This window comes from Lipotes vexillifer, unplaced genomic scaffold (assembly GCF_000442215.2).
Source record: "Lipotes vexillifer unplaced genomic scaffold, Lipotes_vexillifer_v1.1 scaffold897, whole genome shotgun sequence".
Lineage (NCBI taxonomy): Eukaryota > Metazoa > Chordata > Mammalia > Artiodactyla > Lipotidae > Lipotes > Lipotes vexillifer.
The window spans coordinates 631,950-650,052 of NW_006785587.1; the positions used below are offsets into that span (position 1 = coordinate 631,950).

Genomic DNA, 18,103 nt, shown 5'->3' on the forward strand with positions numbered 1-18,103 from the left:
ATGTTTTCTTAATTTTTCCTGCTGACAGTTTGTTGTTGGTACACACAAAATTGATTTCTGTAGGTTGATTTTCTTTTCTGCAAGCTTGCTGAAATAATTTATTAGTTCTAACAGCATATTGTTAGAATCTCTAGGGTTTCCTAGAGACAGTGTTGTGGCATCTGCAAATAGAGACAGTTTTACTTCTTCGTTTTCAATTTGGATGATTTTATTTCTTTTTTCTAGCCTGACTGGTCTGGCTAGGATGTCCAATACTTTGTTGAATTCTTGTTTTGTTCCTGATCTTAGAGGAAAAGCTTTTCACCACTGAGTATGTTAATTGTGGACTTGTTGTATATGGCCTTTATTATGTTGAGGTATGTTCCTTCTCTACCAGTTTGTTGAGAGTTTTTATCATGTATGATGTTGAATTTTATCTGTTGCTTTTTCTGTATCTATTGAGACGACCATATTATTTTTATCCCTCATTTTGTTAATGTGGTATATAACACTGATTGTCAGATGTTGAAACCCTGGAATAATATCTCAGAGCCATAGATATGGGGTAGTACATGTCTATGTAAAACATTTGGCCTAATATCTGCTGCTTTATAGATGATAAAGTGTCAGAAACACATTAATCAAGTCAATGAAGTTATATTTGGTTAATAGTACCCAAGAAAGAAACACTTAGAATATTCTGATAGGTTTAATGTATGAGGATTTTCTAATATAGAAAATTGGTACCTGCACATTGCATGTGAAGGCATATGGGACTGAGATCTAAAATCGAGTTACCACTGCATTAAGTAGACAAGACAATTGCAGTAACCTAGGTAGAGAACTGAGGGTACTGTGAATTAACTCTGTAGGGCTTAATTCAAGGTCATGTAGTTCATTAATTGCTGTATAAGGAAAGACCTTTATAAAGGTGCACCATGGCAATGTAGTTTTTATTTGTATTTTTTTCCCCATAGCTAAAAATCCACTAATTTGTATCAGTTTCCACATTTATGTAGGAAGAAATTGTGAGGAATTACTGTGGGTTCTGGTTGAGTCTGTTCAATAGGAAAAAATTTTAATTTATGATTTTTTTCCCTATAAAGGTATAGCAAATGAATCTAAAAAATTATATGGAGCCCAGTTCCACCCTGAAGTTGGCCTTACAGAAAATGGGAAAGTAATACTGAAAAATTTCCTCTTCGACATAGCTGGGTGCAGTGGGACCTTCACTGTGCAGAACAGAGAACTTGAGTGCATTCGAGAGATCAAAGAGAGAGTCGGCACATCAAAAGTTTTGGTAAGCAATTTATATCTGAAAGTCTATAAATTTATGTCAGTGATATTAGAACTCAGAGTTGGCTTACTCAGCATAGCCCTTAAATTTTGACTGGGTGATCATGTCCTTTTGAGTTGCGCTGTTTCAGCGTGTTTTTTCAGTTACCATACATACCTTTCGTACAGACAGTGTTTTTTTGTTTTTGTTTTGTTGTTTTGTGTTTTTGGCTGTGCTGCACAGCTTGTGGAATTTTAGTTCCCCGACCAGGGATTGAACCTGGGTCCTTGGCAGTGAGCATGGAATCCTTACCACTGGATTCCCCAGTGTTTTTAGGTAGTGATTTAAGCTGATAACTTAGCTTCTTTTTCCTTATTCTACTCAGTTTGACTTTTCATTTCACCCTGTAGGTTTTGCTCAGTGGTGGAGTAGACTCAACAGTTTGTACAGCTTTGCTGAATCGTGCTTTGAACGAAGAGCAAGTCATTGCTGTGCACATTGATAATGGCTTTATGAGAAAACGAGAAAGTCAGTCTGTTGAAGAGGCCCTCAAAAAGCTTGGAATTCAAGTCAAAGGTATTGAACTCCAGAAAAGTTAATTTACATGTCAGAACTTGTTTAATCAAATCTAGCGTATGATTAAGTGAGCACACTGCCTTAACTAAGTACAGTTTTTCCACTAAGCTTATGGTTGAAAATGTTTATTTTTACCTTGTAATTACTTTTGGTTCAAGAGGGGTCACAATATAAATTTGGAAACTTGATTACTCCTAATGTTATATATAGATCAGTAAGTTACCTTTTTCGAGCTACTATTCTGTTCTTTCTGTTCATCTTCTTAGGCCTTAATTGCTTTTACATTTGTGGATATCTTTTATACTTAAAAAAAACAAGATGTAAGCAATAGCTATAATGAAATTAAGTCAGTAGTTTAATGATATAAACTACATATTATTGATTTAAGTGGAATTGATGCCAAAAGGTTGAGTATAAAATGAAGAGTTGTAGTTAAACATGAAGTAAAGATGAGGCTATTTCTTTCTCCTTTGGAAACGTCACTAAAATAACAGTACAGCCATAAAACAAGTATAATGCCAGAAGAATGAGGAATAGAGAGGAGGTAATAGCAGTCTGATGGTTTCAACAAAATGTTGGAAAGTGAAAAACAGATGGATTATGCAGATTTTGTCTGTTAAGCTAATGAAGCTTAAATTTCAGGACTGCTCACTAACCAAGCCTCTACCAGACTCTGGGGAAGGACCCTAGTAGTGTCTTCTCATAGTTAGTTACAATTTTTATGCAATTTGCAAGTAAGATACTTTAATAATTTGCCGTTAATTTATTTTTTTTATTATTTTATTTATTTATTTTTAAAATTGATTGATATAAGGAATTAGGGGCTATTGAGGTTTTTTCTTTTTTTTCTTCCTTCCAGAGCATTAGCTAGTTGCCTCAATGTAATTTCTCATAAATTAACTCCAGTATGTAAAATAGTACCAAACTGTCTTAATCATGACAGTTTCATAGTACATTTTAAACTATGGTTGGATTTATGTCCTTTCATTACTATACTTTCTCAGAATTTTCTGGGATAATGTTTTATGTACATTCTTCCAGAAGATATTTAGTGTTATTTGTCAATTTGCCGTTAATTTAGATTACTTTTTCTTTCCACTCTAACTTGCTCTCTTTTGGATGGTTTTGTAGTGGCTGCAGGCATTTTGGGATTACACTAAGAAAACGTTGAGTTGGGGATACATTTAGTCTGGGTTTGGTGCTATATTTGTGATTTGCAGTGTTTCTGTGTATAGTTGATAGTTTGTGTTAGCAGTGCAGGTATTAACTTGTAATTTAAAAAATGCCTGATTTGTTATTCTTTTTTTTAATACATCTTTATTGGATTATAATTGCTTTACAATGGTGTGTTAGTTTCTGCTTTATAACAAAGTGAAACAGTTAAACATATACATATGTTCCCATATTTCTTCCCTCTTGCATCTCCCTCCCTCCCACCTTCCCTATAGGTGGTCACAAACCACCGAGCTGATCTCCCTGTGCTATGCGGCTGCTTCCCACTAGCTATTTTATGTTTGGTAGTGTATATATGTGCATGCCACTCTCTCAATTAGTCACAGCTTCCCCTTCCCCTTCCCCATATCCTCAAGTCCATTCTCTAGTAGGTCTGTGTCTTTATTCCCCTCTTACCCCTAGGTTCTTCATGACATTTTTTTTTAATTCCATATATATGGGTTAGCATACGGTATTTGTCTTTGTCTTTCTGACTTACTTCATTCTGTATGACAGACTCTAGGTCCATCCACCTCATTACAAATAGCTCAATTTCGTTTCTTTTTATGGCTGAGTAGTACTCCATTGTATATATGTGCCACATCTTGTGTATCCATTCATCCGATGATGGACACTTAGCTTGATTCCATCTCCTGGCTATTGTAAATAGAGCTGCAATGAACATTTTGGTACATGACTCTTTGAATTATGATTCTCTCAGGGTATATGCCCAGTAGTGGGATTGCTGGGTCATATAGTAGTTCTATTTGTAGTTTTTTAAGGAACCTCCATACTGTTCTCCATAGTGGCTGTAGCAATTCACATTCCCACCAGCAGTGCAAGAGTGTTCCCTTTTCTCCACACCCTCTCCAGCATTTATTGTTTCTAGACTTTTTGATGCTAGCCATTCTGACTGGTGTGAGATGATACCTCATTGTAGTTTTGATTTGCATTTCTCTAATGATTAATGATGTTGAGCATTCTTTCATGTGTTTGTTGGCAGTCTGTATATCTTCTTTGGAGAAATGTCTATTTAGGTCTTCTGCCCCTTTTTGGATTGGGTTGTTTGTTTTTTTGTTATTGAGCTGCATGAGCTGCTTATAAATTTTGGAGATTAACCCTTTGTCAGTTGCTTCATTTGCAAATATTTTCTCCCATTCTGAGGGTTGTCTTTTGGTCTTGTTTATGGTTTCCTTTGCTGTGCAAAAAAGCTTTGAAGTTTCATTAGGTCCCATTTGTTTTTTGTTTTTATTTCCATTTCTCTAGGAGGTGGGTCAAAAAGGATCTTGCTGTGATTTATGTCTCAGAGTGTTCTACCTATGTTTTACTCTAAGAGTTTGATAGTTTCTGGCCTTACATTTAGGTCTTGAATCCATTTTGAGCCTATTTTTGTGTATGGTGTTAGGGACTGATCTAATCTCATACTTTTACATGTACCTATCCAGTTTTCCTGGCACCACTTATGAAGAGGCTGTCCTTTCTCCACTGTACATTCCTGCCTCCTTTATCAAAGATAAGGTGACCATATGTGTGTGGGTTTATCTCTGGGCTTTCTATCCTGTTCCATTGATCTATCTTTCGGTTTTTGTGCCAGTACCATACTGTCTTGATTACTGTAGCTTTGTATTATAGTCTGAAGTCAGGGAGCCTGAATTCCTCCAGCTCCTTTTTTCGTTCTCAACATTGCTTTGGCTATTTGGGGTCTTTTGTGTTTCCATACAAGTTGTGAAATTTTTTGTTCTAGTTGTGAAAAGTGCCATTGGTAGTTTGATAGGGATTGCATTGAATCTGTAGATTGCTTTGGGTAGTAGAATCAGTTTCACAATGTTGATTCTTCCAATCCAAGAACATGGTATATCTCTCCATCTATTTGTATCATCTTTAATTTCTTTCATCAGTGTCTTATAATTTTCTGCATAGAGGTCTTTTGTCTCCTTAGATAGGTTTATTCCTACATATTTTATTCTATTTGTTGCAGTGGTAAATGGGAGTGTTTTCTTGATTTCACTTTCAGATTTTTCATGATTCGTATATAGGAATGCCAGAGATTTATGTGCATTAATTTTGTATCCTCCTACTTTACTAAATTCATCGATTAGCTCTAGTAGTTTTCTGGCAACATCTTTAGGCTTCTCTATGTATAGTATCATGTCATCTGCAAACAGTGACAGCTTTACTTCTTCTTTTCCGATTTGGATTCCTTTTATTCCTTTTCTTCTCTTTTTGCTGTGGCTAAAACTTACAAAACTACGTTGAATAAGAGTAGTGAGAGTGGGCAACCTTGTCTTGTTCCTGATCGTAGTGGAAATGCTTTCAGTTTTTCACCATTGAGGACTATGTTGGCTGTGGGTTTGTCATATATGGCCTTTATTATGTTGAGGAAGGTTCCTTCTGTGCCTACTTTCTGCAGGGTTTTTATCATAAATGGGTGTTGAATTTTGTCGAAAGCTTTCTCTGCATCTGTTGAGGATGACCATATAGTTTTTCTCCTGCAATTTGTGAATATGGTGTATCACATTGATTGATTTACGTATGTTGAAGAATCCTTGCATTCCTGGAATAAACCCCACTTGATCATGGTGTATGATTCGTTTAACGTGCTGTTGGATTCTGTTTGCTAGTATTTTGTTGAGGATTTTTGCATCTATGTTCATCAGTGATATTGGCCTGTAGTTATCTTTCTTTCTGACATCCTTGTCTGATTTTGGTATCTGGGTGATGGTGGCCTCGTAGAATGAGTTTGGGAGTGTTCCTCCCTCTGCTGTATTTTGGAAGAGTTTGAGAAGGATAGGTGTTAGCTCTTCTCTAAGTGTTTGAAAGAATTCGCCTGTGAAGCCATCTGGTCCTGGGCGTCTGTTTGTTGGAAGATTTTATTTTATATATTTTTTTCGGTACGTGGGCCTCTCACTGTTGTGGCCTCTCCCGTTGCGGAGCCCAGGCTCTGGACCTGCAGGCTCAGCAGCCATGGCTCACGGGCCTAGCTGCTCCGTGGCCTGTGGGATCTTCCCGGACCAGGGCACAAACCCCGTGTCCCCTGCATTGGCAGGCGGACTCTCAACCACTGCGGCACCAAGGAAGCCCCGATTTCCCCTTTTATGGCTATTAGTATTTGCCTTATGTATTGAGGTGCTCCTATGTTGGCTGCATAAATATTTACAATTGTTATATCTTCTTGGATCGATCCCTTGATCATTATGTAGTGTCCTTTGTCTCTTCTAATAGTGTTTATTGTAAAGTCTATTTTGTCTGATATGAGAATTGCTACTCTGGCTTTCTTTTGGTTTCCGTTTGCATGGAATATCTTTTTCCATCCCCTCACTTTCAGTCTGTATGTGTCTCTAGGTCTGAAGTCGGTCTCTTGTGTACAACACATAAATGGGTCTTGTTTTTGTATCCATTCAGTCAGTCTGTGTCTTTTGGTGGGAGCATTTAATCCATTTATATTTAAGGTAATTATCGATATGTATATCCCTATTCCCATTTTCTTAATTGTTTTGGGTTTGTTATTGTAGGTCTTTTCATTCTCTTGTGTTTCTTGCCTAGAGAATATCCTTTAGCATTTGTTGTAAAGCTGGTTTGGTGGTGCTGAACTCTCAGCTTTTGCTTGTCTGTAAAGGTTTTAATTTCTCCATCAAATCTGAATGAGATCCTTGCTGGGTAGAGTAATCTTGGTTGTAGGTTTTACTCCTTCATCACTTTAAATATGTCCTACCACTCCCTTCTGGCTTGCAGAGTTTCTGCTGAAAGATCAGCTGTTAACCTTATGGGGATTCCCTTGTGTGTTATTTGTTGTTTTTCCCTTGCTGCTTTTAATATGTTTTCTTTGTGTTTAACTTTTGACAGTTTGATTAATATGTGTTTTGGCGTATTTCTCCTTGTATTTATCCTGTATGGGACTCTATGTGCTTCCTGGACTTGATTAACTATTTCCTTTCCCATATTAGGGAAGTTTTCAACTATAATCTCTTGAAATATTTTCTCAGTCCCTTTCGTTTTCTCTTCTTCTTCTGGAACCCCTATAATTCGAATGTTGGTGCGTTTAATGTTGTCCCAGAGGTCTCTGAGACTGTCCTCAGTTCTTTTCATTCTTTTTTCTTTAATCTGCTCTGCCATAGTTATTTCCACTACTTTATCGTCCAGGTCACTTATCCGTTCTTCTGCCTCAGTTATTCTGCTATTGATCCCTTCTAGAGTTCTTTTTGTTTGTTATGTGTTTTTTGTGGTACGTGGGCCTCTCACTGCTGTGGGCTTTCCCGCTGCGGAGCACAGGCTCCAGACCTGCAGGCCCAGTGGCCATGGCTCACGGGCACAGCCGTTCCACGGCATGTGGGATCCTCCCAGACCAGGACACAAACCTGCATCCCCTGCATCGCTAGGCGGACTCTCAACCACTGCGCCACCAGGGAAGCCCTAGAGTATTTTTAATTTCATTTATTGTGTTGTTCATCATTGCTTGTTTTGTCTTTAGTTCCTCTAGGTCCTTTTTAAATGTTTCTTGCGTTTTCTCTATTCTATTTCCAGGATTTTGGATCATGTTTACTATCATTATTCTGAATTCTTTTTCAGGTAGACTGCCTATTAACTCTTCATTTGTTAGGTCTGGTGGGTTTTTATCTTTCTCCTTCATCTGGGTGTTTTTCTATCTTCTGTTTGCTTATCTTTGGGGTCTCCTTTTTGCAGGCTGCAGGTTTGGAGTCCCATTGTTTTTGGTGTCTATCCCCAGTGGCTAAAGTTGGTTCAGTGGGTTGTGTTGGTTTCCTGGTGGAGGGGACTAGTGCCTGTGTTCTGGTGGATGAGGCTGGATCTTATCTTTCTGGTGGGCAGTTCCACGTCTGGTGGTGTGTTTTGGGGTGTCTGTGGGCTTATTAGGATTCTAGGCAGCCTCTCTGCTAATGGGGGGGTTGTGTTCCTGTCTTGCTAGTTGTTTGGGTTAGGGTGTCCAGCACTGTAGCTTGCTGGTCGTTGAGTGAAGCTGGGTGTTGGTATTGAGATGATCTCTGGGAGATTTTCGCCATTTGATATTACGTGGAGCTGGGAGGTCTCTTGTGGATCAGTGTCCTGAAGTTGGCTCTCCCACCTCAGAGGCACAGCATTGACTCCTGGCTGCAGCACCAAGAGCTTTTCATCCATATGGCTCAGAATAAAAGGGAGAAAAAGTAGAAAGAAAGGAAGAAAAGGAGGAAAAGAAAGGAAGGAAGGGAGGAAGGAAGGACGGAAGGAAGGAAGGAGATAAAAGAAAATAAAGTAAGGTAAAATAAAATAAAGTTATTAAAATAAAAAAATAATAATTAATAAAAAAATTAAAAAGGAAAAAAAATAACAAACACAGACAGAACTCTAGGACAGTTGGTGAAAGCAAAGCTATCCAGACAAAATCTCACACAGAAGCATACACACTCACAAAAATTGAAAAAGGGGAAAAAATCATAAATCTTGCTCTCAATGTCCACCTCCTCAATTTGGGATGATTCGTTGTCTATTCAGGTATTCGACAGATGCAGGGTACATCAAGTAGATTGTGGAGATTTAATCCGCTGCTCCTGAGGCTGCTGGGAGAGATTTCCCTTTCTCTTTGTTCGCACAGCTCCCGGGGTTCAGCTTTCGGTTTGGCCCCACCTCTGTGTGTAGGTCGCCGGAGGGCATCTGTTCTTCACTCATACAGGACGGGGTTAAAGGAGCCACTGATTTGGGGGCTCTGGCTCACTCAGCCCGGGGGGAGGGAGGGGTACGGAGTGCGGGGTGAGCCTGCGGCGGCAGAGGCCGGTGTGACGTTACTGCAGTCTGAGGCGCACCGTGTGTTCTCCCGGGGAAGTTGTCCCTGGATCCCGGGACCGTGGCAGTAGCGGGCTGCACAGGCTCCCCGGAAGGGAGGTGTGGAGTGTGACCTGTGCTCGCACACAGGCTTGTTGGTGGCAGCAGCAGCAGCCTTATCGTCTCATGCCCGTCTCTGGGGTCTGCTCTGATAGCCGCGGCTGGTGCCCGTCTCTGGAGCTCCTTTAAGCAGTGCTCTTAATCCCCTCTCCTCGTGCACCAGGAAATAAAGAAGGAAGAAAACGTCTCTTGCCTCTTCAGCAGGTTCAGACTTTTCCTGGAGGGATCCCGGCTAGCCGTGGTGCACTAACCCCTTTAGGCTGTGTTCACACCGCCAGTCCTCTCCCTGCACTCAGACCGAAGCACAAGCCTCAGCTCCCAGCCCCGCCTGCCCCAGCAGGTGAGCAGACCAGCCTCTCGGGCTGGTGAGTGCTGGTTGGCACCAATCCTCTGTGCGGAAATCTCTCCACTTTGCCCTCTGCACCCCTGTTGCTGCGCTCTCCTCCATGGCTCCGAGGCTACCCCCCTCCGCCACCCACAGTCTCCGCCCGCGAAGGGGCTTCTAGTTTGTGGAAGCCTTTCCTCCTTCACGGCTCCCTCCCACTGGTGCAGGTCCTGCCCCTATTCTCTTGTTTCTGTTTATTTTTTCTTTTGCCCTGCCCAGGTACGTGGGGAGTTTCTTGCCTTTTGGCAAGTCTGAGGTCTTCTGCCAGCATTCAGTAAGTGTTCTGTAGGAGTTTTTCCACGTGTAGATGTATTTCTGATGTATCTGTGGGGAGGAAGGTGATTTCCACGTCTTACTCTTCCGCCATCTTCCCCGTTTCCTGATTTGTTATTCTTTTTCTTGAAGAGGACCCCCAAGTTGTTTAAGTTTCAGCTCCATGAAAACCTGCATCTGTCCTTGTTAACTGTCATAGTAGAATGGAGGACTCCAAAACCTTGGGGTGTGGGGTGAGGGAAGGATGCCTACAAAACAGAAGATTTACATGTAGGCTCAGGAGTTGGAAACATTGACTCCCCTCTGGGGCCTGGTTTACTGGGTTAGCCTAAAATGGATTGGTTAAAAATCTGAGAAGCAGATCCTTTTTCCTTAAAACAGGAACACACTGCTGCTATCCCTCCTAATCAGAAGACTGTGGATTTATTCTCTACAAACTCTAGGCTAAACAAGAGAGATTTTGGTCTTGGGCATATCAATACCAGGCATAGCTGAGGGTGGAAGTAAGATGAAGTAAAAATCTTATGTACTGAATGGTATCTCCCTCCCCCTTGCCACTTCCTCTATTCAAACTATCACAATGGTGATAAGCCGGAAATGGGAGGTGTCTTCTCTCCGTAATTGGCCATCTTAAGAGAAAGACCCACAAATTCACTGGTGTCCTCCAGTGAAGTAGCCAGGTGCCGTGGCATCTTATAGTGAAGCCCACCAATTGTTCAGCCTTGCTACCAAATAAAGATCCTAGTTTTTTAAATTCTTTGCTCTTTAAAAGGACAGCCAGGTGTCACGTTTGAGTGGGAGGCGGGGCCTAGGCTCAGGACACATGCAGCCAGAAAAGACCTTCAGTGCAGGACCTAGGCAGGGCGATGTTCAAGCATGGGGTGGGACCTCTGCTTAGGACCTCTGTGGAAGGGGAGAGGCACCACCGCCAAAGGGGGGCATCTGGAGTGGGGGGTTTGGAGAGAGAGTAGAAGGAAGAAAAACTACAATCCTGCAGCCTGTGGAACAAAAACCACCTTCATGGAATGATAGACAAAATGAAAAGGCAAAGAGGACTGTATACCAGATGAAGGAACAAGGTAAAACCCCAGAAAAACAATTAAATTAAGTGAAAGTAGGGTACCTTCCAAAAAAGAATTCAGAATAATGATAGTGAAGATGATCCAGGACCTTGGAAAAAGGATGGAGGCAAAGATTGAGACAATCCAAGAAATGTTTAACTAAGACTTAGAACAATTAAAGAACAAACACCTAGAAGAATTAAAGAACAAACAGATGAACAATACAATAAATGAAATGAAAAATACACTAGAAGGAAACAGTAGCAGAATAACTGAGGCTGAAGAACAGATAAGTGACCTGGAAGACAGAATGGTGGAATTTACTGCCGTGGAACAGAATAAAGAAAAAAGAATGGAAAGAAATGAAGACAGCCTGAGAGACCTCTGGGACAACATTAAATGCACCAACATTCACATTATAGGGGTCCCAGAAGGAGAACAGAGAGATAAAGGACCTGAGAAAATATTCGAAGAGATTATAATCATGTTTCCCTAACATGGGATAGGAAAATGCCACCCAAGTCCAGGAAGCGCAGAGTCCCAGGCAGGATAAACCCAAGGAGAAACACGCCGAGACACATAGTAAACAAATTGACAAAAATTAAAGACAAAGAAATATTATTGAAAGCAACAAGGGAAAAATGACAGAGAACATACAAGGGAACTCTCATAAGGTTAACAACTGATTTCTCAGCAGAAACTCTACAAGCCAGAAGGGAGTGGCATGATATATTTAAAGTGATGAAAGGGAAGAACTTACAATGAAGATTACTCTACCCAGCAAGGATCTCATTCAGATTTGATGGGGAAATCTAAAGCTTTACAGAAAAGCAAAAGCTAAGAGAATTCAGCACCAGCAAACCAGCTCCACAACAAATGCTAAAGGAACTTCTCTAAGTGGGACACACAAGAGAAGAAAAGCACCTACAGAAACAAACCCAAAACAATTTTAAAAATGTTAATAGGAACATACATATCGATAATTACCTTAAGCATAAATGGATTAAATGCTCCAACCAAAAGACACAGGCTCACTGAAATGATACAAAAGACCCATATATATGCTGTCTACGAGAGACCCACTTCAGACCTACAGATACAAACAGATTGAAAGTGAGGGGATGGAAAAAGATACTCCATACAAATGGATACCAAAGGAAAGCTGGATAGCAATACTCATATCAGATAAAATAGACTGTAAAATAAAGAATGTTGCAAGAGCCAAGGAAGGTCACCATATAATGATTAAGGGAGCAATCCAAGAATATATAACGATTATAAATATATATGCACCCAACATAGGAGCACCTCAGTACATAAGGCAAATGCTAACATCTATAAAAGAGGAAATCGACAGTAACACAGTAATAGTGAGGGACTTTAACACCTCATTACGCCAATGGGCAGATCATCCAGACAGAAGATTAATAAGGAAACACAAGCTTTAAATGACACAATAGACAAGATAGAGTTAATTGATATTTATAGGACATTCCATTCAAAAACAGCAGATTACACTTTCTTCTCAAGTGCACACAGAACATTCTCCAGGTTAGGTCACATCTTGGGTCACAAATCAAGCCTTGGTAAATTTAAGAAAATTGAAATCATATCAAGCATCTTTTCCAACCACACTGTTATGAGATTAGAAGTCACTTACAGGGGAAAAAATGTTAAAAAACACAAACACATGGAGGCTAAACAATAAGTTAATTAACTAAGAGATCAGTGAAGAAATCAAAGAGGAAAGCAGAAAATACCTAGAGACAAATGACAACAAAAACACGACAATCCAAAACCTATGGGATGCAGCGAAAGCAGTTCTAAGAGGGAAGTTTATAGCAATACAATCCTATCTCAGGAAACAAGAAAAATCTCAAATAAACAATCTAATCTTACACCTAAAGGAACTATAGAAAGAAGAACAAACAAAACCCAGTTGTTAGAAGGAAAAATCATTTTCAAATCAGAAATAAATGAAAACAAAAGGGAAATGCTAGCAAAGATCAATAAAACTAAAGGCTGGTTCTTTGAGAAGATAAACAAAATTGATCAAGCTTTAGCCAAACTCATCAAGAAAAAGAGGGAGAGGACTCAAATCAATAAAATTAGCAATGAAAAAGGGAACGTTACAGTGGACACTGCAGAAATTCAAAGCATCCTAAGACACTGCTACAAGCAACTCTGTGCCAATAAAATGGACAACCTGGAAGAAATGAACAACTTCTTAGAAAGGTATAACCTTCCAAGTCTGAACCAGGAAGAAATAGAAAATATGAATAGATCAATCACAAGTAAAGAAATTGAAACTGTGATTAAAAATCTTCCAGCAAACAAAAGTCCAGGACCACATGGCTTCACAGGTGAATTCTCTCAAGCATTTAGAGAAGAGCTAACACCCATCCTTCCCAAACTCTTCCAGAAAATTGCAGAGGAAGGAACACTCCTAAACTCATTCTATGAGGCCACCATCACCCTGATACCGAAACTAGACAAAGATACTACAAAAAAAGAAAATTACAGACCAATATCACTGATGAATGTAGATGCAAAAATCCTCAACAAAATACTAGCAAACAGAATCCAACAAGATATTAAAGGGATCATACACCATGATCAAGTGGGATTTATCCCAGCATTGCAAGGCTTCTTCAGTATACACAAATCAATAAATGTGATACACTATATTAACAAATCAAAAAATACAAACCATATGATCATCTCAATAGATGCAGAAAAAGCTTTTGACAAAATTCAACATCATTTATGCTAAGAATAAAAACTGTCCAGAAAGTGGGCATAGAGGGAACTTAGCTGAACATAATAAAGGCCATATATGACAAACCCACAGCTAACATCATTCTCAATGGTGAAAAACTGAAAGCATTTTCTCTAAGATCAGGAACAAGACAAGGATGTCCACCCTCGCCACTGTTATTTAACATAATTTTGGAAGTCCTAGCCATGGCAACCAGAGAAGAAAAAGAAATAAAAGGAATACAAACCAGAGAAGAAGTAAAACTGTCACTGCAGATGACATGATACTTATACTTAGAAAATCCTAAAGATGCCACCAGAAGACTACCAGAGCTAATCAATGAATTTGGTAAAGTTGCAGGATACAAAATTAATGTACCAAAACCTCTTGCATTCCTATACACTAACAACAAAAGATCAGAAAGAGAAATTAAGGAAAGAATTCCATTCACCATTACAACAAATAGAATAAAATCCCTAGGAATAAACCTACCAAAGGAGTTAAAAGACCTGTACTCAGGCGGCTAACAGCGCGGACCCCAGAGACAGGCATGAGACGCTAAGGCTGCTACTGCGGCCACCAAGAATCCTATGTGCAGGCACCGGTCACTATCCACACCGTCCCTCCTGGGAGCCTGTGTAGCCTGCCACTGACAGGGTTCCGTGATCCAGGGACACCTTCCCTGGGAGAACACACTGTATGCCTCAGGCTGCTGCATCGTCACTCTGGCCTCTGCTGCGGCAGGTTTGCCCCGCATTCTGTACCCCTTCATCCCCCTGGCCTGAGTGAGCCAAAGCCCCCTGAATCAGCTGCTCCTTTAACCCCGTCCTGTCTGAGTGGAGAACAGATGCCCTCAGGTGACCTACATGCAGAGGCGGGTGCAAATCCAAAGCTGAACCCCAGGAGCTGTGCGAACAAAGAAGAGAAGGGGAAATTTCTCCCAGCAGCCTCGGGAGCAGCAGATTAAATTTCAAGTACCCTGCATGTGTGGAATACCTGAATAGACAAGGAATCATCCCAAATTGAGGAGGTCGACTTTGGGAGCAAGGATATATATATATTTCTCCCTTTTTCTCTTTTTGTGAGTGTGTATGTGTATGCTTTTGCGTGTGATTTTGTCTGTATAGCTTGGCTTTTACCATTTGTCCTAGGCATCTGTGTGTGCATTTTTGTTTTTTTTTAATTACTTAAAAATTTTTTTAAAATAATTTTTTATTTTAATAACTTCATTTTATTTTACTTTATTTTATTTTAGCTTTTTTCTTTCTTTCTTTCTTTCTTCTTTCTTTCTTTCTTTCTTTCTTTTCTTTTCTTTTCTTTCTGTCTTTCTTCTTTCTTTCCTTTTCTCCATTTTATTCTGAGCATTGTGGATGACAGGCTTTTGGTGCCTCAGCCAGGCGGCAGGGCTGTGCCACTGAGGTGGGAGAGCCAACTTCAGGACACTGGTCCACAAGAGACCTCCCAGAAGAAGAAGAGAAAAAGAAATTAACTGAGAAAATATTTGAAGAGATTATAGTTGAAAAGTTCCCTAATATGGGAAAGGAAATAGTTAAGTCCAGGAAGCACAGAGAGTTCCATACAGGATAAATCCAAGGAGAAACATGCCAAGACACATATTAATCCAACTATCAAAAATTAAATACAAAGAAAAAATATTAAAAGCAGCAAGGGAAGAACAACAAATAACACATTAGGCAATCCCCTTAAGGTTAACAGCTGATCTTTCAGCAGAAACTCTGCAAGCCAGAAGGGAGTGTCAGGACATATGTAAAGTGATGAATGAGAAAAACCTACAACCAAGATTACCCAGCAGGGGATCTCATTCAGATTTGTCAGAGAAATTAAAATATTTACAGACAAGCAAACGCTAAGCGAGTTCAGCATCACCAAACCAGCTTTACAACAAATGCTAAAAACTTCTCTAGGCAGGAAACACAAGAGAAGGAAAAGACCTACAATAACAAACCCAAAGAATTAAGAAAATGGTAATAGGAACATACATATCGATAATTACCTAAAATGTAAATGGATTAAATGCTCCAACCAAAAGACATAGACTGGCTGATTGTATACAAAAACAAGACCCATATATATGCTGTCTACAAGAGACCCACTTCAGACCTAGGGATGCATACAGGCTGAAAGTGGGGGCATGGAAAAAGATACTCCATGCAAATGGAAATCAAAGCTGGAGTAACAATTCTCATATCAGACAAAATAGACTTTTAAAAAAAGACTATTACAAGAGACAAAGGACACTACATAATGATCAAAGGATCGATCCAAGAAGATATAACAATTGTAAAACTTTATGCATCCGACATAAGAGCACCTCAATACAAAAGGCAAATGCTAACAGCTGTAAAAGAGAAAATCGACAGCAACACAATTATAGTAGGGTACTTTAACACCCCACTTTTACCAATGGACACCATCCAAACTGCAAATAAATAAGGAAACACAAGCTTTAACTGATACATTAAACAAGATATACTTAATTGATATTTATAGAACATTCCATCCAAAAACAACAGAATACACATTCTTCTGAAGTGCTCATGGAACATTCTCCAGGATATATTATATCTTGGGTCACAAGTCAATCTGTGGTAAATTTAAGAAAATTGAAATCATATCAGGTATCTTTTATGACCAGAACGCTATGAAACTAGATATTAAGAACAGGAAAAAATCTGTAAAAAATATTAACACATGGAGGCTAAACAATACACTACTTAATAACCAAGAGATCAGTGAAGAAATCAAAGAGGAAATCAAAAAATGCCTAGAGACAAATAACAATGAAAACACGATGACCCAAAACCTATGGGATGCAGCAAAAGCAATTCTAACAGGGAAGTTTATAGCAATACAGTCCTACCTTAAGAAACAAGAAACATCTCAAATAAACAACCTAAGCTTACACCTAAAGCAATTAGAGACAGAAGAACAAAAAAACCCCAAAGGTAGCAGAAGAAATCATAAAGATTAGATCACAAATAAATGAAAAAGAAATGAAGGAAATGATAGCAAAGATCAATAAAAGTAAAAGCTTGTTCTTTGAGAAGATAAACAAAATTGATAAACCATTAGCCAGACTCATCAAGAAAAATAGGGACAAGATTCAAATCAATAGAATTAGAAACAAAAAAGGAGAAGTAACAACTGACACAGCAGAAATACAAAGGATCATGGGAGAGTACTACAAGCAAGTATATGCCAGTAAAATGGACAACCTGGAAAAAATGGACCAAGTCTTAGAAAGATATAACCTTCCATGACTGAACCAGGAAGAAATAGAAAATATGGACAGACAAATCAAGCACTGAAATTGAAACTGATTAAAAATCTTCCAACAAACAAAAGCACAGGACCAGATGGCTTCACAGGTGAATTCTCTCAAACATTTAGAGAAGAGCTAACACCTATCCTTCTCAAACTCTTCCAGAATATAGCAGAGTGAGGAACACTCCGAAACTCATTCTACAGGCCTCCATTACCCTGATACCAAAACCAGATAAAGATGTCACAAAGAAAGAAAACTACAGGCCAATATCAGTGATGTACATAGATGGAAAAATCCTCAACAAAATACTAGGAAACAGCATCCAACAGCACATTAAAGGGATCATGCACCAAGATCACGTGCAGTTTACCCCAGGAATTCAGGAATTCTTCAATATATGCAAATCAATCAATGTGATACACCATATTAACAAATTGAAGGAGAAACACCATATAATCATCTAAATAGATGCAGGCAAAACTTCTGACAAAATTCAACACCCATTTATGATAAAAACCCTCCAGAAAGTAGGCATAGAGGGAACTTTCCTCAACATAATAAAGGCCATATATGAAAAACCCACAGCCAACATCATCCTCAAAGGTGAAAAACTGAAACCATTTCCACTAAGATCAGGTAGAAGACGAGGTTGCCCACTCTACCACTCTTATTCAACATAGTTTTGGAAGTTTTAGCCACAGCAATCAGAGAAGAAAAAGAAATAAAAGGAATCCAAATCGGAAAAGAAGTAAAGCTGTCACTGTTTGCAGATGACATGATACTATAGAGTATCCTAGAGACGCTACCAGAAAACTACAAGAGCTAATCAATGAATTTGGTAAAGTAACAGGGTACAAAATTAATGGACAGAAATCTCTGGCATTCCTATACACTAATGATGAAAAATCTGAAAGTGAAATAAGGAAAACACTCCCATTTACCACTGCAACAAAAGGAATAAAATATCTAGGAATAAACCTACCTAAGTAGACTAAAGACCTGTATTCAGGCAATTATAAGACACTGATGAAAGAAATTAAAGATGATAGAAACAGATGGAGGGATATACCATGTTCTTGGATTGGAAGCATCAACATTGTGAAAATGACTCTACTACCCAAAGCAATTTACAGATTCAGTGCAATCCCTATCAAACTACCAATGGCAGTTTTCACAGAACTTGAACAAAAAATTTCACAATATGTATGGAAACACAGAAGACCCTGAATAGCCAAAGCAATCTTGAGAAAGAAAAAATGAAGCTGGAGGAATTAGGCTGCCTGACTTCAGAGTCTACTACAAAGCTATGGTAATCAAGACAGTATGGTACTGGCACAAAAATGGAAATATAGATCAGTGGAACAGAATAGAAAGCCCACAGATAAACCCACACACATATGGTCACCTTATCTTTGATAAAGGAGGC

At 39.2% G+C, this 18,103-nt stretch overlaps 1 protein-coding gene across 1 annotated transcript in view; it reads left to right on the forward strand.

The window, feature by feature from the left end:
* The window catches only part of GMPS (guanosine monophosphate synthase), a 97,595-nt gene that overhangs the window by 60,069 nt on the left and 19,423 nt on the right, over positions 1–18,103 (forward strand). Inside the window, exons 6-7 of the mRNA XM_007457655.1 lie at positions 1,086–1,279; positions 1,666–1,831. Coding sequence (XP_007457717.1) covers positions 1,086–1,279; positions 1,666–1,831 — 360 coding nt within the window. The remainder of the gene's footprint in view (positions 1–1,085; positions 1,280–1,665; positions 1,832–18,103) is intronic.